Here is a 24614-nt window from a genome sequence, read left to right on the forward strand (position 1 = left end):
ATAACTCCTATTTTTTAAACACCTGGTGTGTATGTGGTGGGAGCCAAATATACAATGATGAAGATTATCAAGTAGATGAGATCATGAGGTAGTAGCGGAGACAGCTGTAAACAGGTCATTTTAATTTTGCAATTATATGAAAGTGCTGTGGTAGCTGGGAGATCAGCACAATGTTTACCCCAAAGGAGAAACCTGATGCAATTTCCAGAAACCAGGAAATAGCAGTGGTGAGGAGGGACAGAAGCTGGCAAATAAAGGGAGCAGGATGAGCAGCCGGGTCCTTAAGAAGTCTGTGTCCTGTGTGCAAAGGCCCAGAGTCAAGAGACTACATACCGCGTGTGGAATTACAAGCAGTTCATTCTAACCACAAAGGTCTTACGCCCTACACCCCTGAAAAGAATTCTTAAAGTATTGAGCTGACCCTGAAAAAATTTTTTCCTTCTAATTCACCATCTTTATAAATGTGGGGCAGAAACTTGGAGATGATTCCAATGGACATCCCAGTAGACTTTATATCTGAACATAAATTAGGGAGAAATTCCAGGACCTATTGTGAGGCCCAAAGGACAACAAAGTTAAGATGCACATCTTGTAACTTCTGCTTCTTGCTGTAATAAGTACACTCTTTCTGTTGAGCACTTAAAATTTTGATGCGTATTGGCCACAGTTTGCATGGTCCCTAGCAAATAGGAGAGACTGCCAGGTTCCCGAAACCTTTGCCAACCTAATGTCCTATCAAAATGTCCTTCTGACAGATGACACAAGTACCTTCTACTTTTACTTTGCATATCTTTATAATCAGTAAAGTTAAATGTTTTATTTCTTATACTTTTGCCCATTTAAAAAATATCTTTGTTGCTCTTTGCTCTCACATTCATAAGGATCATTATAGCTGAAGAAATAAAAGAAATAATAATTATACAGATTGCCAATATGTTCCTCATCACACCATTTGTCTTTCTGCCTTACTTAAACATTTACTATGAAAAAATCATCCTTTAACTTGTTTCTCATTTCTTTAAATTAATTAATTCAATCAAAAGTGAGCTTGTTTTGTTTTGTACATCAGACCCTGGTATTTTTTGGTAATCACTCTTTATTTGTAAACTTTTCTTGGGCAAAACTACCATGGCACACATACTAATAAAATGAGCCACAGTGTTATGCTATTATAACATAAGGAGCCCTGTATAATATCTCTCCTAAACATTCTCAGCCTGTCTAAAAAAGAAAACTGGCCTATTTTCTTCATTGGACCAGGGAGTGCTCGAGTAGTACGCTGGCTGCCATATAAAAGAGCTCTACAAATATTGAAGGCCAGATGTTTTCAGTTTCTTGAATCTCTTCTTTTAATTGATTTATCTCTTTCCTCATCTTCTCAGATTCGTTTTCAAATCCCTCAATAAGTAGTTCTTCTTGAATCTGTAGAAGAGGAGAGAATTCCCTTTTGAAAATCCCAATTAGCAGCACTTTGTTTTTAACAACTGTAACAGCTAAGCACATGTTCTATTTTTCTACTAACTTAGATGCTCTTTGATACATTTGACCAAAAATTTCCAAATATTTGGGCCTCATAGTGGGAGTATCCATTCTTTAAGCCTTTCTAAGATCCCTCAGGGTGATTTCACTGTGGTGGGGAAGAGCTGAGTTGGGTCAGGCCTGACAACTATGCTTGAGAACTGTTCCAGCCCTGAGGATGTTCTTTGGGAAGGTTGGAGGTTCAATTCAAATGATTTCTTGATTCCACTGAAGTAGGATGACTACACTCATGTAACACATGCAACACATAATGGGAATTTCTGACTCTCTATAGTACACTGTTTATCAAACTCCTGATTACGACAGAGCATGCATTTTACTCTGGGTGCAGAGAATAAATCAGGCAGATCTGGAAACGAATGCAGCAAACATTAGAGCTTTCTGCATCCTATCTAGCATATCAGGCACAATCTGACATCTTCCACCAGATGGATCTACATGAAGTCTCTTTGATGGTTGTAGCAAACATCCTAAAGCCTACAGGACTAAGGTCCTATTCACTCGGGGGCACAATGAGCCAGTTCAGGAGTCTGGAACATGTCATTTGCACCCTGCAGACTCTCATGCCACAGAAGGTGCCGAATCATAGATTTAGGGCTTTAGAATGACCCGATTAATTTGGCATTTCCCTGACTCATATGCCTTTGGGTTTCCTTCAGGGTTTATGACTTCAGTTAAATGTTTTGTCCTCCCCTTCACGAGGACCCAGGTTATTGATTGTCCTCTATCCACTGCCCAGACCGCACCCGGACTTACCTTCTGCTTGTGCTCCAGCATCCTTTCCTGCTCCTTCAGGCGGCTTTCACTTTGTCTCCTAATCTTCTCATTCAGTTGGACTAGGTGTTCCTGGAAGCTTTTATCTTGAGCATTCATTTTTTCCTGCTGTTCCTTCTGTTTCTGTCTTAGTAGCTCCTATTCCTTCTCAGCTTCCCAATTCTTGGCATGCTCAGCTGTTCCCCGTGGGTTTCACAGAGGAAAGAAAATAATTTATGTCAGCTGTGCCCTCCTGAGCTCAGAGACTAAAGGGATTTTAAAATGGTAAGGAGAATGTGATAGAAAGGCATTAATTGGCTGATTGAGCTACCAGAACCCCCGGGTTAGTTTCAGTTTAGTTGACTTGTTTAACAGGACCAGAAGCGCCTTGTTTCAGGAGGGTTTTGCTCTCACACCTGTTGCAGGCACTGCAGGAACCTCCCCTCCCCTCTGTGATCAGAGCCCTGTCCTATACCTGCTAGAGCCTTCTCCCCATCAGTGAGAGCTTTGTCTGCCTGCAGGATGGATTCCTTTGTTGCAGCCTGTGATTGTATAAAACTCTGGAGGACCTCATGTGCCTGAAAAAAAAAAAAAAAAAAAAAAAAAGGAGGAGCAAGGAGTCTTGTTCAATAAAACTACAAACTTGACCCTGTAAATTCTTCATCATTCTTAGGATCCCACAGTGGTCCCCTTTCTTCCACAGTCACAATAAAAAACCCAGCCCTGGCCCATATGGTTCAGTTGTTTGGAGCTTTGGCTCTTACTCCAAATGGTTGTGGGATTGATTCCCAGTCAGTACACATACCCAGGTTGTGGGTTCTATCCCCAGTCCGTGCATGTGTGGGAGGAAACCAACTGATGTCTCTCTCTCTTAAATTTTTTTAAAAAAGCCATTAAAAAATCAAACCTCTTCAGTTAGAATAAAGCCCTCAATAGCAACCTCTTTCCTATCTCTCCGGCTTCCTATCCTAATATGCCAGCCACCATCCACCCCAGGTCACAGACATCCAGGCTTATATACAGTTCTACACTCATCCTGCATTGTTTGCAATGTCCGCACATTCTTTTTCTTCTGACTGAATGCTCAGCTACCCTTTCTTTACTCAGGTAGCATGTATTGATACTTCAACTTGTAGCTTCTCCCTCCTCTTCCAGGAAGCTTTGCTAAACTTCCTTCTGAGATTTGAATGGCTGCCAGGTACACAGACCTGGTCTACCAGCTCTACCACTTGCTGTCTGTCTGCTCTTGGGTAACTTATTAGCTTCTCAGTGCATCTAATTCCTCAAGTGTATAATGGAGATGATATTATTCTAATAAATTGATAATCCAAACATAGCACCTAAGATGATATGTGTAATAGAAAGTGAGTGCTCAATATATGTTAGGTGTCACTATCATTATCATCAGCAGCAGCAGCATCACTATCAGTATATACTTGTATGATGACCATATCCCATCATATCCAATTGAATATTTATATGTCCCTTTTCAGTAAGGTCATAAGGTTTTTGAGAATGTTGTTTCTTTAATTATATATCTCCTATACTTAGCACAAAACTATTACACTGTTTATTAAATAAAACAAATGTTTTATTTCATCTAGATTTGGGATAATAATAAATCCCATATTTAGGAAGAAATATTTCTGGTTTATGTAAAAGCCTCTAACTTATTATGGATATAAAAGACAAAAATGTAGGTTTTCCATGCTCTGCTTTTTCTCCATAAATGGTGTGGTGGGGTCTTAGATTTTAAGAAAGCGTCCACAAAGACACTCTGACACCAAAACCCTACCCTTCTCCCCTCTTTTTATATCTCACCTTCACTCCTTTCCTGGGCACCATGTTATAGGACTGTTCAAGTTTGTCTATTGCTTCTAAGTAGAGCTTGTATCCATCAGGCACAGTGAAAGTCCCTCTTGAAATACTTTCCATCAAGGGCTCTGAAAGCTGCTTAAGCTGGGCCTGGCAATATTTTCCAGATGCCTCTTCATTCTGCAGCAAGAAATATTCCTTCTTCATGGCTATGGTTTCCTGGCAGGGAAATGTGGAGAAACCCAAAGGAGAGAAGTTGTTAGAAGGGAAGGTCCAACTGTGATCTTTTTGTAAGAAGCTGTCTTACTTGAGGTCAAGATAGTGAAGTAGGTAACTGCTGTGCTCATCTCTTCCAGGACCACATTAAATTTACAACTAAATTATAGAACAACCATCAAGAACCATCTGTAGACTAGCTGAAAAGAAGTTCTGTAATGAAAAATATAAAGAGACACCACAATAAAACTGGTAGGAGGCCAGAGATGTGGAGCCCGCAGGTCTCACACTTATGTGTAGCAATTAAGAATAGGAGGGATATCTCAGTGGCTGAGTGTCCTCCTGTGGAATGATGGGTCCCAGCCCACACTTGGTTTCCCACTTCAAGAAACCAGTACGAGAAAGAGAAATTCCTCCAATGTCTGTCTGTGAAAACCTGGAGGGATTGTGAATGAATGAGGAGGGCTTTGGGAGTCTCAGGTGTTCCCTTTGAGGGGCTTAGGAAATGACTCACTTGCCCTAGTCTTGCAAGGGCAGCACCTTGAAAGGCTCCAGGGCTATACAGGGAGAAATGTAATTGACTAGTGTCAGGGCTATTGTGCAGGGGCAGAGGTCAGGGTGGCTCTCTCTGGGGAAAAGTGGGGGCAAGTGCCCATGGCACCTTTGATAAGCACTCTCCCCACCCAGATGGCAGGCACAAGTGGGCACCAAATTTGAGCTCTCTAATAACATGGCTAACATAATTTATACTAGAGGCCCAGTGCACGAATTTGTACACAGGTGGGGCTCCTCAGCCTGGCCAGCAATCAAGGCCTAGCAGGGGCTGGCCCTGGGGGGAGGGACCCCAGGAGGTTTGCCAGCCAGGGGAAGGGGCTGCAGGCAGTTGGCCGGCCAGCCTGGTCCCTGATTGGGTTGGGGGGGGGCAATCAAGGATGGGGCCAGACAGCCCCTCCCCTAATTGGTGATGAGGGGCCTGATCAGGGGCAGGGTGGCCAGGGAGAGTGGTCACAGGCAGTTGGGGAGGCTGATCAGGTCCTAGATAGGGCCAGTTGGCTGCTGCAGTGGAACTCATAGCAACTAGTCGTTCTGGTCATTATGGTCATTCTACTCTTTAGTCACTGAGCTTTTATATATGCAGATTACAATGGAAATTTCTTGAGACACTACTCCAGTTTTTACCTGGTCCAATTACTTCCAGTAGGTTTTCCACACAAGTGGCCAGCCTTAGCTCACACTGACACTGTCTTAAAATCTTTGAAAGGCCTAGAAACCCCCACAAAGCAGTGGTTGGCCTTGGCATTCCCTGTACCTCTTGCCAAGCAACTCTAAGTCTGGTAGAAGCAGTGACCTGAATAGGCAAAGCAATCTTAAGAAAGAAGAACAAAAGTTTCATATCATGCTACTTGATATGAAACTATACAGTAAATTATAGTAACCCAAACAGCATGGTACAGACATAAAAACAGACACATAAGGTCAATGGAAGAAAATAGAGATACCAGATATAAACCTCCCCCTATATGGGTCAATTAATGTATGAAAAAGGAAGCAAGAATATGCAATGGGGTAAAGACAGTCTCTTCAGTAAACAGTATTAAGAAAACTGAACAGATCCATACAAAAAAATGAACACAAAATGGATTACCGACTAAAATGTAAGACATGAAACCTAAAAGAAATCATAGGCAGTAAAGTCTTTGACATCACTCTTAGTAATATATGTATTTTTGCATATGTCTCTTTAAGCAGGGAAAACAAAACAAAAAAAAAGAGAAATGTGTATACATCAAACTAAATTGTTTAAAACCATCTACAAAAATGAACAAAACACCTTAGTGAACAGGAGAAGATATTTGCCAATAACACATAATAGATTTGATAAGGGGTCAGTACACAAAATTTTGAAGGAACTCATACAATTTCACACACACACTCACACACACACACATCCAATTAATATATCGAAAGGGGACCTGAATAGACACTTTTCCAAAGAGGACCAAAAGACATAAAAAGATGCTCAATATCACTAGTCATCAGGAAAATGCAAATTAGAACCCCAATGAGATATCACCTCACACCTGTCAGAATGGCTATCATCAATGAATCAACAAACAAGTGTTGGCAAGGACGTGGAGAAAAGGGAACCATCATGCACTGTTGGTAGGATTTTAAGTGGGTGCAGCCACCATGGAAAACAGTGCAGAGACTCTTCAAACAATTAAAAATAGAACTTCTGCATGACCCAGGAATTCAACTGCTGGTAATTTATCTGAAGACATCCAGAACACTAATTTGAAAAGATATATGCACCCCACATTATTGCAGGATTATTTACAGTAGCCTAGATATTAAAGTAATTTAAGTGTCTATCAATAGGTAATTGGCATAGAAATGGTACATACATACAATGAATATTATTCAGCCATATAAAAGAATGAAATGTTGCCATTTGTGACAACATGGATGGACTGAGAGGGTATTATAATAAATGAAAGAAGGCAGACAGAGAAAGACAAGTACCATATGATTTCACTTTATGTAGAATCTAAAAAACAAAGGAAATGTAAAAACATAATGGAAACAAACTTATAAATATAGAGAGCAAGTTGGTGATTGCCAGATGGGAAGCAGTTTGGGGTGATGGGGGAAATAGGAAAGGGGATTATGAAGTACAAATTATCAGTTATAAAAACAGTCGCAGGGATTTAAAGTACAGCATTGGGAATAAAGCCAATAATACTGTAATAACTTTGGTGCTAGAAGGGTACTATACTTATTGGGGTGATAACTCTGTCAGTTATATAAATTTCTAATCACTGTATTGTATACCTGAAACTAATATAATGTATGTCAACTGTAATTGAAAAAATTAAAAAGAAAACTAAAAGAAGCAGTGTGATGGCATCAGGGTGGACTGGGAATTGGAATCCAGGCATCATATGGAAAGTCCCTTATTCACTTTGGCTCAGGTACAACCCCTGTGAAATAATGAAGTCAGTAGACATGGTGGCTTCCCCCCAAATTGATATATAATTGACACATGACATTATAATAGTTTTAGGTATGCAAATTAGTGAATCATTATTTGTATACATTGTGAAGTGATCACCACAATAAGTCATTAACATCCTCGCTTTATCTATTTATATAAAAGGCTAATATGCTAAGTGTCCATCCAGGTAACGACATCACTTAGCAATACCCGGCTTCCTCTCCCTAGCAACGACTAATCTCCATGCAGTTTCTTCAGCCCAGGCTTTACAGCTAGGTGGAAACATTTTACACTTTAAAGAAATGTCTGTGAAGTGTTTTCCCATGCTTTATTTAATTTGATCCACCCAGAAGTCCTATAGTAGGTAGATAGGAGACTTGGTGGAATCCTATTTTCTTTTCATTAGCCAGAAAATGGAAATTTAGAAAGCTTAGTAACTTGACCCAACTGAAAAGAAGTAAGAAATGGTGGACCTTGAAAATGACTTCAGGTTTTCTCACTGCACAGAACACTGCTGCAGTTAAATCATTTCCTTACCCTTTGTTCTCCCTGCAAAATCTACAACAATAATCTACTTCATGTTGATATTTACTGCTGTGTTGCTGACAATTACCTGAAAGAGAAGTTGGGGAGCTTCACTGGGCTGGAAAAAATTTAGCTACATCAGAAAGCAGGTCTAATTAAACACTATATACATATATATGGTCAAGTTGACTTGCACATGTGCGATACATATAAAGCTCTTGCTGGTGCCAATCAATCACATGTGTGTGTTTTGCTCTGTCACTGTTGATCATGAATTTGGTTGACACATCTATTATAGAGAAAGGGCGAATACTGATTTATTTCTTCTAATTAATTTTCTTTCAATGTGCACAAATTCATGCACTGGGCCACTAGTATAGTTATAAACATTTATTTTTCTTTGGATGTGAAGTTGTAGGATTTACTCCTTATTATCATTCAAATATGCACCCCAGTTTTATGCATGGTTCCTTTATCAGTAGTAGGGTTGACCAACAATGAGCAATGGAGAGTTCAATATGACTTTCCTCTACAAACTTGGGTTGCTATGGATAAAATATATACAACGCAAATAAATTGCCCACTAATGAGTTCAACAGTCTCTGAACAGAGTTTTAAGCAACTCAAAATTTTTTTCAATGAGGGTTTGGTCGTGCAAAAATATAGAAAGAAAATGTATTTGCTGGACTTTGACATTTTAAAGAAGTTGGTTTTATTCTATATGAACTGAGAGGTTTTTGTAACCTATAAAATAGTCAAAGGCACACTCAAAGACAAACTTTCAGTGAAGGTTCTGATAGTGAGTAGAATTTTGATGTCTTCTAAGAGTTCTCTCCCCTGGTGTCCACTCCCTACATACTCCTTGGACCCATGGGTATGGTGAGTATTAATCCTATGATTAGATTATGTTATACAGCCCAGCTTGACTTTAAGATGGAAAATTTCTGGTGGGCATTACCTAACTACATGAGCCCTTTAAAAGAAGATTTCTCCAGTTGATGGCAGAGTAGGTAGTCACAGAAATTAGAAACAATACAAAAAGATATGATGAATCATTGCTGGCTTGAAGATGGGGGGAGTTTCCCAGAACCTTCATTTGATCATATAAACCCATTTGAACCTTGTTTTCAGCATGTGGTACACTTATCAGGGCACCCATATCTTGTTCTGGAATCTGACCTGAAGAACTATGTGTTTTGCAACAATAGAACATAAAAAAATAATTTTTTAGAAAAAGCGTGTACAGTATTCTATATAGAGGTCAGTCACTCACAACAATCCAGGCTCATTCTACAGTTAGAAACACGTGAACTCGGGAGTCACAAAAAGGGAATGTAGGCATCACTATAGAAGGGCAGTTTTCAGGGAGGATGTATGCTAAGATATCTTACCATAAGCTTCTTCTGGAACACCTGGTTGTCATCCTTGAAGGAGTGCTCCATGAAGATTGCAATGGCTTCCCTCTCAGAGGTTGTGTGCAGGTCCAGCAGCTCCTGCAGCGTGTCTGTGGGGAAGCTCACCCTCTGGGCCATCTGCTCACTGTAGTGGTCGGTTGCCATCTGTAGAGCCACTGAGTTCTCTTGCTCAGCCAGAGTTGTCACTGTGTTCTCCAAACAAGGCACTGCTCCACTGTTGATAGCATCCACATAGGCTTTTGCCAGAGTCCCCAGCCCTGAATGACACATTATATTTAAGAAATTAAAATGAATTCTCACTCACTGTTTTACAAGCGTTCAAGATCAGCATTCTAAAAATCCCAGCAATTTTATTGAGATGAAGGGTTCTTTTTTCTTTTTCTCTCCCCACATTCCTCCTTTTACTTTTATGTGTCTACTTTCTAATAATGACATTATTGTTTATTCTATTCACTCTTTTTTTGATTTGTGGATTCATCACATTCTAGTATGAAAATAATCTCATCCAACACATTCAAGAATTTCCTAGAATAATTTCCCATTGAAGTTATAAAATGAGTTTATGTTATAAGTAAGTAAAGGGCACTATTTCAAACTGAATGTGGGGCCCCTTTAAAAAAAAATCAAGAATTTCAGGACAGTGACACAAACATTAAACCAAGCCTGGGACCATCTCAGCATAGGGCACTGTGTGTCTGCCCAGTTGGCATATCTGTGAATCTAGCCTGCACATAAGGCTATAGTAAAAATTTCACCTCAAACGCTAATGAGATTTCAGAGGCTTATGCTCTGTTATATATTTTTTCTTACTGGTGTAAATTCTCAAAATATCTTGTGTATCCTCAACAAGACACACCCATCTCATTGGTCTTATCATCATCATGCAGATTCCTCTCCTTAACAGTAGCTTGTGCTTATGTCATTAGGGTATTAATTCCATGAGATACAGTAGGCTTTAATAATCCCTCATATAGGGTAACTTTAATGAAAAGACATGCATGTCTATATGTGGCATGAATGTCTGGTTTTCCACATCACATAGAGAAGGAAACAAAATTACCAACAAATTCAAAGTACAGTCACACACACTGAACTGCTGAGAAACTTGCTGTAACAACCTACTCACCGATTCCAGTGACAATGATTTCTTCTCTTAGAGTCTTTGTTTTTGCATGTGTAAGGATATATTGACAGAAATTTTTGGATTGCTCCTGAAAATTCCATTCTAGTTGGCTTTCTGACATCTCCTCCATATAGTGTAATACTTTTTTGTCATTTGTAGGCTGGTCAAAGACAAAGCACTTCCGCCTTGGAAAGAACTTCCTGATATACTCTCTAGGCATGTTGGATTTCTGGGTTTGGGGATCCTCGCCTAAAAAAAGAAAAACACTAATCACTGATGAGGCAGTCTTCAGGCAAGGAGATGAAAACATTCATTTCCAGGGATTTTTGCATCACTGTAACACTGGTTCCTGTAAGTCTCCTTTTATTTAATCATGCAAATCACCCTAATGCTAATAATCTACCAAAGCATAGAAATTTTACATTTATTTATTATTTATTTACTTATTTATTTATTTTTTTGTTTGTTTATTTATTATTTCCAGAGCCAGGAGCATAGAAAGTACTTCTGGAGAAGACAGGAGGAAGGCATCTATCCCAAGTGAAGAAACTTATGGTTATTTTCCTTAGCCCTTCCATGGTGTCCAATGGTTTAACTGCTTATTATTTTTGAATGATAGATTAATCTCCTAAATGGTCAGAAATACTTTTGGTATTATAGTCCTCATGCCAGAAATAAAATGTGGGCCCAAAAGTAACAGTGAATTGTTTTCTGGTAGAAATAAGGATATTTATGATACTTCTGGGAAAAGTTTCATGTGAAGGATAGACAATACTCAGAACAGTAAAGAAAAACTACTAAAAATAAGAGTTAAAAAAAATACAAGCAATATAGATACATTCATAGATTTTTTTAGCAGACATCATCAAAAAGTAATGTTAACCTAATGCCACTTGAAGACCTCACCTGTTTCCTGTATCTGTTTATATTGAATGTGACAATGTCACACAGTGTTATTCTAGGCATATATCAGCTATTTAATAAATGATTCTTGAATGAATAAATAAATTATTAAATAAGCAAAAATGAATCTGTTCTTAAGTATTACCTATTATTCTCCCTGCTAAATGTACTCAGTGTTAGGAGTTTAATATTTCAAAATATTGTATGAGGCTATAGAATGAAGAGAGCGATGTTATGAAAAACAAATAACAAAGGATTTGAAAGTCTTATAGAAATGACATGTCAATGATTTTTTTTGGGGGGGGGGAACATTCATATAAATATCCTTTATATGGAGAATGTAATCATGCAAGCTATTAAAATACACAACATGAAATGTATTTCAAAAATAAAGTCATCTGATATGTTTGTGATTCTGTGTTTATAATCTTTCATACTAATGAGCATTTTTTGCTAAATAGAAATACTAGTAGATGAGCTCTGAACTTAGTAAGTAACACAAATATTTTAGTCTTAAAAAGTTTTAGCACTGGTTATAATCCTCTAAGTTATTTTTCATGGTGTCAATTTTTCTAAAATCATTTTGTCCAGAGGGGAGAACCAAGATGGCAGCATAGGTTAACGCCGGAGTTTGCTGCCTTGAACAACTACTTCAAAAGTGAAACCAAAAAATGGAAGGGACATCACTCAGAACCACAGGAACGCTGGCTGAGTGGAAGTCCTACAACTAGGAGGAAAGAGAAACGCATACGGACACTCAGAGGAGGCAGTGCTAAAGTCAAATTCTGAGGTGCGGAGTGCGCGGAGCGGGCTGGCGGCTAAGGGCGCGGTTGGCGTTTTCAATCAGGAGGGAGTCACAGACTCTGAGCTCCAGATCCGGGCGAGTCTTTAGGGACCCAGACTCAAACGGGAGAAGCGGGACTGTCTGGCTTCGGTCAGACCGAGTGCAGCTTTCTCTCTGAGCTTTGCAGCGGGTGCTGGGACTCAGAGAGGCAGAGCCCCTGGGGACAGGACTGAGAGCCGCCATAACTGCTCTCTCCGGCCCACCCTGTTGATCCTGTGCGACCCGCCCCGCCCAAGCCCTGCACACAGGCATTTGCCGGATAGCCTCAGGCAAAGGCTAGATTAGCACCTCCCTAGAGGACAGAAGTTCTCTCACTGCAGACACAGCTGATTCTCACAGCCACTTGGCCTGGAGATCAAACCCTCCCTGGTATTAGCTACAACAATCAAGGCTTAACTACAAGACTGCGAACAAAGACCACTAGGGGGTGCACCAAGGAAGCATAACAAAATGCGGAGACAAAGAAACAGGACAAAATTGTCAATGGAAGATATAGAGTTCAGAACCACACTTTTAAGGTCTCTCAAGAACTGTTTAGAAGCCGCCGATAAACTTAATGAGATCTACAAGAAAACTAATGAGACCCTCGATCTTATATTGGGGAACCAACTAGAAATTAAGCATACACGGACTGAAATAACGAATATTATACAGACTCCCGACAGCAGACCAGAGGAGCGCAAGAATCAAGTCAATGATTTGAAATGCGAGGAAGCAAAAAACACCCAACCGGAAAAGCAAAATGAAAAAAGATTCCAAAAATGCGAGGATAGTGTAAGGAGCCTCTGGGACAGCTTCAAGCGTACCAACATCAGAATTATAGGGGTGCCAGAAGATGAGAGAGACCAAGATATTGAAAACCTATTTGAAGAAATAATGACAGAAAACTTCCCCCACCTGGTGAAAGAAATGGACTTACAGGTCCAAGAAGCGCGGAGAACCCCAAACAAAAGGAATCCAAAGAGGACCACACCAAGACACATCATAATTAAAATGCCAAGAGCAAAAGATAAAGAGAGAATCTTAAAAACAGCAAGAGAAAGAAACTCAGTTACCTACAAGGGAATACCCATACGACTGTCAGCTGATTTCTCAACAGAAACTTTGCAGGCCAGAAGGGAGTGGCAAGAAATATTCAAAGTGATGAATACCAAGAACCTACAACCAAGATTACTTTATCCAGCAAAGCTATCATTCAGAATTGAAGGTCAGATAAAGAGCTTCACAGATAAGGAAAAGCTAAAGGAGTTCATCACCACCAAACCAGTATTATATCAAATGCTGAAAGGTATCCTTTAAGAAGAGGAAGAGGAAGAGGAAGAAAAAGGTAAAGATACAAATTATGAACAACAAATATGCATCTATCAACAAGTGAATCTAAGAATCAAGTGAATAAATAATCTGATGAGCAGAATGAACTGTTGATTATAATAGAATCAGGGACATAGAAAGGGAATGGACTGACTATTCCTGGGGGGGAAAGGGGTATGGGAGATGCGGGAAGAGACTGGACAAAAATTGTGCACCTATGGATGAGGACAGTGGGTGGGGAGTGAGGGTGGAGGGTGGGGCGGGAACTGGGAGGAGGGGAGTTATGGGGGGGAAAAAAAGAGGAACAAATGTAATAATCTGAACAATAAAGATTTAATTAAAAAAAAATCATTTTGTCCAACAATGTATTCTACACTTTCTCAGCCAGCTTAAATTCTTGTCACTTGAGTATTTTTCAGTAATAATAACAACTGAAACCATACCCACCTGTCATACACATATCACCATTAGCACGGGCTTCAATTGATAAAAAATAAAGATTGACCTTAAGTGCTGAGAAACAGGGCTCAGTTAATCACACCTCCCACTAAACCCTCTGCCACTCAGACCATCCTCTGATTGTTACCTGGAACCAACTTCAAGGCATTCTCCAGGTACTCATCTTCAGTGATGGTGCGTCCATCTAACTTCAAGTCCAGCGTGAAATCCCGTACAACCCAAACAAAGTCTGGAAAGAAACTTGCAAACTCGGCTGAGTCATCTACTTCACCAGAGCTAGGAGATGACTTTGTCCTGATTAGCTTTGTTAGTTCAGTCACATAGCTGGGATCTTAGTTAAGGAATGAGAAATGTTCCCCACCAAAATTTCTAGATCTCACCCAGAAACAATTTTTATTAAAATTCCTATTAATCCTGTGTTCTTTTTACTTCAACCATGATGATTGACATGAGGAAACCACAATGTCAAAAATAGTCTCAGTTATTTTCCCATAGCCTCCATGGCACATGGAGGTTTGTTTCCTGGAAGGATACTGCAGCTGCTCCAGGGCCTGGTGGTTGATGCTGCCCATGCTGTTGTAGACAAACATGCTGCTCAGAAGCACGGCCAGGGCAAAGATCCACAAGTCATTCTTAAGGTTGCCCTAGAAAGTGCATTACAGTAGGGGACTTAGGTGTCGATTGTTTTTGTTTGTTTGTTTTGATTTTTAGAAAATAAAATGAAAACTAAAAATTAAAAAAGTCCTTTTTTTGGCTAATGCTCACTTGAGGATATTTTTCCCATTGATTTTTTAGAGAGAGTGGAATGAGTGAAATGGAGGGAGGGAAGGAGGGAGAGAGGAAGAGAGAGAGAGAGAGACATAGATGTGAGAGAGACACAGATGTGAGAGAGACAGAGCCATTGGTTGCCACCCGCTCCCACCTTAATCAGCATTGGGATTGAGCTTGCAACCCAGGTACATGCCCTTGACAGGAAATTGAGACCTCAATCCTTCAGTGTGCAGGCCAATGCTCTAACCACTGAGTCACATCAGCCATGGCAAAAAATTACCATTTTAATAAAACTTTTACTTTAAAGACGTAAAAATAAAATAAAAATGTTAGTGTGTTTTTCTTTTAAAAAATACACTTACTATAAACTTAATGAAAGAAACATTCCCAAAACCAAACTGTTAATGATGCCTATATTCTAAGATGGAAACACAGCAATGAAAAGTTTAAGTGTATAAATGCACTGATCTTTCCCTCAACAGGCACATTTTCCCAATTTATCTCTCATCTTACAATATAATCCATCATTAACATTCAAATTACACCTAAACTAGCTAAATCTAGACTTACTTAGGTTTTAGTCTGTCTGTTTGTTTTTTTTTCCCCACAAAACAAGCTTGATAGCTATAAGACGAGCTAATATTAAATTGTGGATTATGGCTCAGGTCAAATTACAGGATTATGTTTTTCATCACATAAACAACAACGAAAATAAAACCGGAAGGGAGCCCAGTGTAATAAGTGATCTAAAACAAGTGGAGCAATGGTGGGAAATGAAACCTTAAGCTACAAAAGCTGACTTGTGTTTCAGTCGGAAACCATGAAGCCTTCTCGGGCTTGCGATGTACGAATTGTACTCTCTCTGCAACAGCCTTAGTGTTCCAAACACTAGGAACTAGTAAAAACTTTAAGTTTGAGGAACTCCAATGTGGAAAAGCTACTCCAAGCATTTCACCTCAAGTGACTGAGAGGTACTTAAAAATAAATGCATGAAAAACCTGAGAGCATGAGACATCCTTTAAGAAAGGGACCTTTAAATGAACTGCTGACTCTGGAGGGCCTCTACCCTTCACTTCTAATTAAGCATGGAAGAAAAACAGAGACTGGCTAATTTTTTTTAAACCAAATAAAATGCTAACTTAATGGAACCCTTAGTTATTCAAAGTCATAGGTGAACTATACAATACTAGTTACACAGTAAGCCAAGGATAACAATCCAGATCTGTTAAAAGTACAAGTTCATGTACAGAATTATCATAATGCCATCCTATATAATAAAAGGCTAATATGCAAATCGACCAAACAGTGGAATGACCGGTTGCTATGACACACACTGACCACCAAGGGGGAAGATGCTCAATGCAGGAGCTGCCCCCTGGTGGTCAGTGCACTCCAACAAGGGGAGCGTTGCTCAGCCAGTAGGTGGGTTCATGGCTGGTGAGCACAGTGGCGGTGGCGGGAGCATTCCCACTTTCATGGCAACACTAAGGATGCCTGACTGCCAGCTTAGGCTCACTTCTGGGTCTAAGCTGTCAGTTGGACATCCCCCAAGGGCTCCCAGACTGCAAGAGGGTGCAGGCCAGGCTGAGGAACACCACCCTGCCCCCTTCCCCCCGCCCAAGTGCATACATTTCATGCACCAGGCCTCTAGTTTTAAATATTATCTATTTTTTAAAAACCAAAAATCTTCATCATTTAGGTATAAAACAAATTTCATGTTTCTTCAAAGGGATGTCAATGCTAAATGTGATTAAAACATTTGAGTAAAACCTTTTGTCATTTTTTTCCTTGACCTACTGAATATTTTCCAGTACCATTTTGTAGTTTCACTGGATTACTTTGGGAAAATAACATGGCAAATATTGTTGTTTTATAATGCAAAGGAGGGCTCTCATTTATAAGCAAACCTGGAACATAGAAGGCCATAAGAAATATGTCAGTGAAGAGCTTGTTTAAAAACTATTCAGCATTTAGTATGTGGGGAATTGGAATGCACAATTGAAAACTGTAGTTCTTGAAGAAATGTGATAAAACCTCATTTATCAAAAGAACTTGGTGTCAAAGAGTGCCCTTGTACCCTCTTCTAACTCTGTAGTAATACATCAAATTTGGATTTCCCCAGGTCTACTACTTCCTTTAAAATTAACAGAACAAGGGTAGTGAGCTACAACTACAACTGCCTAGTTCAAAAACTGTTTTAAAAGTTAGGTTTGTATATTATAAATTGTACACTCAAAACCATCTCTTACAATCCAAGATTAGTAACCCAGCCAGCTTAAATCAAAGGTTTTTCTCACCTAATTCCCAGTACATGGATGACGGACTCAAGTACTTACTATACTGGGAAGTAGAGATCAATAAAGTATTTATTGGTCAAAGCTTAAGTTACACAGGATGTGTCCTTGAATCAGATTCCTCTTCAACTCAAGCGCTCCTTTACTGACAGCACTTTGTAAATCACACCAAGAAAATCACCCCAGATGGCAAGAGCTAACACATTTGAAATGTGGTCACTGTAGCTTTTTACCTGAACTGCAGAAGCCATCATGAAAGATGGACTGGATCAAGCCTTCCCCAGTGTTGTAGGACTGAGTGAGTCAGTGAGCTCACCAATAAAATTATAGTAAATTAGAAATATGCTTATGTAAACCAGAGGGGCAGGACTGTTAGCCCTTGAGGAAAGAAAACTATCCACAGAACTAGAGGCTTTTTAAATTTAGATTTTCTAAATTCATTCTCCCTCCACATCTTTTTTTTTTCCCTTCTCAGTAATGGAAACCAAAGGTGCATTAGTGCTACTTTCAACTTTGACTCATGCTAACATAAATAAGGAGAAAATATTGAATTGCAAGTCACACTATAAATACAAAATACTTATATTATCCCATAATAGTGCTTTTGGTAGGTCTAATTCGTGTTTTTAGAGAAGTCAGTTCAAAATTCATCTTTAACGAATACATACTCCTGGTAGCTGAAGCTTTTCTGGAGATTTTTAAGTAGATTATTTCACTGTAACCCATTTTAATGGGTCCTACCTCCAACCCCATTAATCTCTTACAACTTAACTAGTAGGTCCCATGGATTATAGTTTCCTCTGGGAATGACTGGGTTAGGATCCCAATTTTTATATCCCTGATAGCACTGCATATTACTTAATTCTCAACTATGCTCTTGGTCTTTGCTTCATTCACTGCCATATATGTAGTACATAACACAAATCCCTGAATGCAGCTGTCCAATAAGTATTTAACTTGTACTTGTTGCCCCAGTGTAAAAATAAAAATATCTATTCTTAATCAAAGTATTGAGTTTACCAAGAAAGTAAGTTCTACAAAATAGAAGTTTGCTTCATTATTCCTAAATGAATTTGTAGCTTAGAGAAATACATCGTGAAAGTTGAGGTGGCAAATTAAAATGTAAGTGGAGTATCAAGAACAAAAAATTCTTTGCCTTACCTTTTCCACATGGCCCAGGCCCTCAGTGTCCAGAAGGACCAGAGTGTGGTTGGGCTTGGAAGGGTGGGGTACACACCACATCCAGATGCCTTTGGTTTCAGACTGCACTGTGGAGCCCAGAGGAAAACCTGCAAAGAAAGAGGAGAAAGCGTATAGAGTAACAGCAGATAGTCCAGGCTGCCCATAGGTTACATTGGTTAAACTTGTCAGAATGTGAGTGCCAGGCTGGGAGAAAGGTTGCTTTCATTTCATCAAGAACAGCCTATCCAAATATTTATACATATTAAGAACCTTCTCAAGAAACACTTTATGTCCTCTATTTACCTCATACTATCAGTAATAGTTCAAGCTATGTAACATTACAGAATTAATATAACCTCTACTGATATATATATATTCTTCATCCAAGGACATGTTTATTGATTTTAGAGTGAGGAAGGGAGATAGATAGGCAGGTAGATAGATTGAGAGATAAAATTTGACATGAGAGAGGGAAACATTGATTTGCTGCCCCTTGTACACGCTCCAACCTGGGACTGAACCTGCAACCTAGGTATGTACCCTCACCCAGAATCAAACCTGTGACCTTTTGGTGTACAGGACAATGCTCCAACCAACTGCGCCCCCCCCCCCCCCCCCCCCAGCCATGGCTTGACTTTTATATTATTTTCTGACACTGAAGAGCTCCCTTGTCCTTCAGGTTCTGGTGGATTTCAACCAGTGGGAGGCATCAAAAGGAGATCAGAGGTCAGACATGCGTTCTCCTCAATTTCCTCCTAGTGAGCCATGGTGTCCTAGTGCCTCTGTTCCTTTACCTTCGGCCACTCCCCCTTCCATGCCATATCTCTGGTCTTTGCCACATTCTGTTAACCACTTTTGCTTGCCACATCTGCAATAGTAGTTTTAGAGTCTACCTGGCCATTGCTATTGCCACTCTGTGTATGCATCCTCATCCCACATTGGTTCTTTGTGCTGTGGTTATGCCGTTGTAAATCATCCCTCATTAAATGCTCATCAGTACCCCCAAGTAAGTCATCTGAGTCCTGCCAGGACCTGGATAATACAGCAGCTTTTATTGGATTTTTACCTCCCCTTCATCCCTGTATTTTCCTCAATTTTTTTTTCTCTTCTAAAAAATGATGAGTTCTTTGCTCACTGCTTCACTTGATGACAAAATGGAGGGGAAAATAGAAAGAACCTGTGAGATTTCCTAGATCCTCTTTCCAAAGGCAGAAATTAAACACACAGTGGGAGAGGGTGTGAGGTATATGCTAAGGAACCCACTGATGACATATCTTGTCCCACAGTCCAGGAATTTGACCCTCTGCCATCTTCCAATGTCTCCTTCAATGAAGAATGGAAATAAACCAATAAAATACCTAGGGGAGGTTGAGTCAGCATGCCTGAAGCCATTCAATTTCTACATCCAGATTATATTCCCTAGACAGATAGGATATAAAGCCTGAGGTGGTCTGCATTCTTCTACATGTGATAGTGTTTGGTTGCTTTCTGACTAATCCATAGTAATCTGAAGTTCCCATTACCCCAGCAAAGAAAGGCAGGGTATAATTGGAGGTCATTGGTCTCAGCTTTGGGAGGTAAAACAAGTTGTCAACAAAGAAAGAGAGTTCAGAGAGAGAGAGAGAGAGAGAGAGCGAGAAAGAGAGAGAGAAGGCTCTAATTCATCAAAGTTTTGCTATGAAATGAAGCAAACAATTGGATGGTAGCCCCATTGAAATATGGGAATACAGAATACACTACTATTTGTTTACTTCCTATCCCTTTTTTAAAAAAAGCAACTATTGAACAATATTTGTATGCTAGAGTTTAGAGCAGAAGTAATGTAAGAGAAAGGAAGGGAATACTTTCTGGAGCTGAGCTGACTAATGGGTGCATCTTTGATAGGGAACTCTTTATTACTGAAGAAACGAGTGACATTTTGTGGACAGATGTGGTTGAAGTTATAAATCTAGCAATTAAACTTAAAAGTTTTCTTCACTGGGAGGAATTAGGCCTTTTTTAAGGATGACCACGAGAGAGGCATGATCAGCCTCTGTTATCACTGTCTCCAAGCAAATGGCGCTGCCCCAAAACAATACTCACCCTGGTTCTGTCCTGCCAGGCGGTTCATCAGGTAGGATTTTCCTGTCCGATACAGACCTGCAATAGCCACCACCACCACAGGCTGAGAGATCTTGTCTAGAATCTCCAGTGCTATTGGGTTTACTGTCAGCTGATTATTCTGATTTTCCACCAGACAGATGGGGTCCATCAGGATACATTCAGAGGCCATGGTGCGCTGTAACCCAGAGGAACAACTCAGTACAACACAAGATCCTGAAGTCATTATCAAATGGTTACAGAGGTCATTTGCATATCATCTTTACACTCCTGGAGAGTATATATCAGATTCCTACATTTTGTATGTTTCTAAAAGATACGTATTTAGCCTAGTGTGTCATGGCCTGCTACAGATTCCTTATGTACATTATTATATTGATCTATAAATGAACCTTAAAACAACCTTGCCCATGTGATGCATAAGAGGATTATAATGAGAAAAACAAACCACTAATGATGGAGCCTTTAGAAGGTTAACATAATGGGAGCAAGTTGAGGCAGAATGGGACATGGCAGGAGATGAGGAGTGACCAGAGAAGATACCAGGAGTTCCAGGGTGATTTGTTTTCTTGTTAACTGAATATATTCTCTGAGTAACTACCATATGCTGGGCACTGGTCTATATGCTCAGTATCAAGTGATGAACAAAATGGATACCAATTCCTGCCTCATGAAACTCTATCCTAGTGGAAGGAGACAGACAATACAGAAAGCAAATAAGCAACATGCATAGTATATGTATATTAGATGAGTTTATATAGAGGGTGGTCAGGGAAAGTCTGCCTCTCTGAGAAAGAGAAATAGATGTGATCTTTGACCTTGAAGAGGACAGGTTTAGTGAATCCCAGAGCAGGAGAGGGCTGGAAGAGGGGAGACATTGAAAGGAAGAGGAAGAGATGAAGAATGTGGCTCCTTCTCAAAATACAATGGGACAACCCTAGCCAGTTTGGCACAGTAAATAGAGCATCAGCCTGCAGACTGAAGGGTCCTGGGTTTGATTCCAGTCAATGTCACATGCCTGGGTTATGGGTTTAATCCCTAGTGGGGGCATGCAGGAAGCACCCAATCAATATTCTCTCTCATCATTGATGTTTTTATCTCTCCTTCTCTTTTCCTATCTGAAATCAATAAAAATATATTTTAAAAGCACACAATATGACAGAGAAAGACAAGTATCACATGATCTCACTCATATGTGGAATCTAAAGAACATAATAAACTGATGAACAAAATATATCCAGAAACATGTAAACAGAATAAACTATAGAATATCAGAGGAAGGTGGAGGTGGGTGGATGGGAAAGGATTGACCAAATAACTTGTCTGCATATATGTGTAACCAGTAGACACAGACATGTGGTGAAGGCCTGGGGGAGGGGGAGGTGCACGCTAGAAGGGATCAATGGGGAAAAAGAGGGACCTATGTAATACTTTCAACAATAAAGATTAAAAAACACACAATAGGCCAAAGCATTACAGAAGCCAGATAAATTAATGGGTGCAGGAATTCATTTAATTGGAATCAAAGGACATTATTCTTTACTTTTAGGCTGACAAGGAAGAGAGGCAGTAGCCAGCATGTTTTACGGTGTGCCCAAATCTGCCAGAGTCCCACAGCTGGTGAGTCCCTACTTTACTGTTTTCATCATAGTGGGTATAAGCAGGAAGAATTACAGAATTTATTTCTTGAACTGAATATTTAAAAAATTGGTCAGAATAGATCACTTCATAAAAAAAATTTTTTTAAATGCAAGTAAACTGGAATACCCAATCAAAAAGCTGGTAAGTTCAAATAAAGAAGTAAAATGAAATAGGTCTCCTGTGTGGCATTAGTTGGTTTCCAAAGTTTATTCCTCAGGAGAGTCAGTCACCTGAAGTGATGGTGAAAACTACCCCAAGCCTTGACTTCTCAGCAAGTGTGACAGGATGTTCTGAGATGGTTCTTGTATGGACCACACACATGTTAGAAACAGTGCCTGGTAAACAAGCACTATTAGATCTTATAGGTATTTCTAACAGTTGATCAGTGAGCATGACATTGAATTAGTCTATATAACAGAGCTTTGTGCTACCTTTGGGATATTAAGTATTGCTAATACAAAAAGAATCTGTGTCAATCTCTTAAGATTTAAATTGTCTGTAAATTAAGGACCACCATTTCTCTCAGTTTCTCCAATGCCTGGAGGTGGGGAATGAACGGGGGAGGTGGTGTGGTGGTGGTCAGGGACAGTCTGAGGAGGGACAGGGAGATGGATGGAGAGAGACTACACCAGGAGCCTCTGCAAGTGGATGGGATTTACTCCATCCATCCCAGGAAGGATTTAAGCCCTTTTCGCATTTGAGGGAGGATGCTTTCCTCCTCCCCCCCCCCCCCATGAAGGGCTGTTTGTGTAGCCCTGGGAGGATGCCAGAGGGGCAGCTCACCCTGGAGACTAGGTGGATGGGGGCTGGTTGCTTCACAGAGAGGTCTCTGATCCAAACAGAGACCCTGAGGTGCTGGTAGCCAGGCCCAGTACTAGCTTCCCACTGTCCCCTGCCCTTCAGTGCCAAGCCCGGGATGCCTGTGTGGGGTGTGCATCTAGGCACCTGTTGTTGATATTAAGGAATATAGGCCTGGAAGAGCAAGTCTAGGGGTGAACTTACTTGTCTCCGTGACTCCTGTGCAGCCGACAGGGGACAAGTTCTCAGCTGTCCTAGCTCTTTCCTCGCGTGTTCCTCCTGCGTCTGGCTCTTCCAGATACTGACTGTTCTCTTTAAAAGCTGAAAGTCATGCCAGATGTTACAGCCAAGAAGCTAAGGGTTGGGCTGATAAGAACCCAAATCTAAAGGCCATGTGCTTCTTTGAGAACTGAATCATTGGGTCTCCCCTGGCCCTCCCTGACCTCACCCCCCCCCCCTTTTTTTTTAACTGAGGCAGGAGAGCAGGTGACCTGAGAAGAAAGTTGAAGTTCCTCCACACCTGTCCTCAGAATTCCAGGTTGGTCTCACCTCAGGTGGCTTGTGTTTCCTGAACCCACAAGCAATACAGAACAGCAGGCTGAATGTGAGCCATGGGACAGCAGGGGTAGTTTTGTGAGGAAAGAGGCTTGTTTTTTAATCTCTTTTTCTTAAAATATTTCACTTGTTCAATTATTTTTGTTCAACATAATTTTGTTTCATTAGCAAGACAACAACAACAACAAGCAAAAACATAAAAAACACTGTGTACAAAATTCTTGATTTTATAACCCAGTCGAGCTCACTATTCTTCTGTTACATATAGTTGGTTTCTTGCTTATACAAGGGTGGATCCAGATTTGGTGGGGGAGGGAGTGAGGACAGTATAATTTGAGAGTCTGTTTCAAATAAAGCAACAGAAAAACACAAATGAAAAGGAAATATTCAGTCTGGCCAGCAACCCAGTGTTTGGACCCAAGCACCTAGAAGTCACTTGTTAGATTCCAGGTCAGGGCACATACTTGGATTGCCCGTCAGTATGGGGCATGCAGGAGGCAGCCAATAATGTTTTTCTCTCATTCATGTTTCTCTCGCTCCCTTCGTCTCTCTCTAAAAAACAATAAAAACATATTTAAAAAACAACAACAAAATCCAAAAAACGACCAGAAGGATGTATTAATATTTTTATAAAGCTGACAAATGTTACAAACATTTAGTCTCATCAGGTTGTTCCTTTCGGTTAAGGTACTCTTACCATATTTGAATTTTGGTATGAGCTAGAATGCTGGCTTATATATTTTAGTTGAATATCAAGGAAACTTTTATTTACCTTAAAAAAAAAAAAAGCATTCCATGGTACTGACTATAGAACAATAATTGTATCAATTCTTTGAGTGTCAATTTCATTTTAGTCAGTATATTTCTGTGATATGGTCTCTTTGATAATAACAGTGATAAATACCAAAAACAGATTATGGAGCCTTAATTTTTACAACACTAACAAAAATAGATTTATATTATGTTACATAAAGGAGACTGTTAACACATTGTTTGCGGGTAGTTTTTATCGCGCGCTAACAGGTGGCATGGGCCATTTTTGCTAATTTTTTGTGCAAATGGCAACGTTCAGTAAAATTATGATAACTTTAGTTTACGTATTTATACGTTACCCGCATTCTACCGCTAGTCTATAAAAAACGTATTAATACGTGTCCCGCGCTCTACTACCAGTCAACGTAAAATGTATAAATACGTTTCCCGCATACAATGTGTTAAATAAAATAACGTCAGAAAATGAAATTTCATTTTGAAAACTTTGAATCCTCTTTTCTTCCTTTGATATGTGAGCTGATACTACCAATCACACTTTCATCAGAAAGTTGTCTTTGACAAATTTATAATTTAAATGTTAAAATTGACTCTGCAAAAACTT

The 24614-nt window shown here is 39.8% G+C and overlaps 1 protein-coding gene across 1 annotated transcript; it reads right to left on the reverse strand.

Annotated features, from left to right (window-relative positions):
- Positions 1-1048: 1048 nt before the first annotated feature.
- LOC118676657 (guanylate-binding protein 4-like) lies at positions 1049-23021 on the reverse strand. Its single transcript, XM_036350907.1, has 11 exons — positions 22889-23021; positions 20228-20423; positions 18125-18252; positions 14433-14542; positions 14026-14222; positions 10385-10630; positions 9235-9515; positions 4114-4326; positions 2768-2870; positions 2296-2489; positions 1049-1422 (listed from the first exon to the last, which is right to left on the reverse strand). The coding sequence occupies exons 2-10, from the start codon at positions 20415-20417 to the stop codon at positions 2452-2454; spliced, it is 1506 nt and encodes a 501-aa protein (XP_036206800.1). The 5' UTR covers positions 20418-20423; positions 22889-23021; the 3' UTR covers positions 1049-1422; positions 2296-2451.
- Between the last annotated feature and the right edge of the window lie 1593 nt (positions 23022-24614).

This window comes from Myotis myotis, unplaced genomic scaffold, assembly GCF_014108235.1.
Source record: "Myotis myotis isolate mMyoMyo1 unplaced genomic scaffold, mMyoMyo1.p scaffold_m19_p_2, whole genome shotgun sequence".
Classification (NCBI taxonomy): domain Eukaryota; kingdom Metazoa; phylum Chordata; class Mammalia; order Chiroptera; family Vespertilionidae; genus Myotis; species Myotis myotis.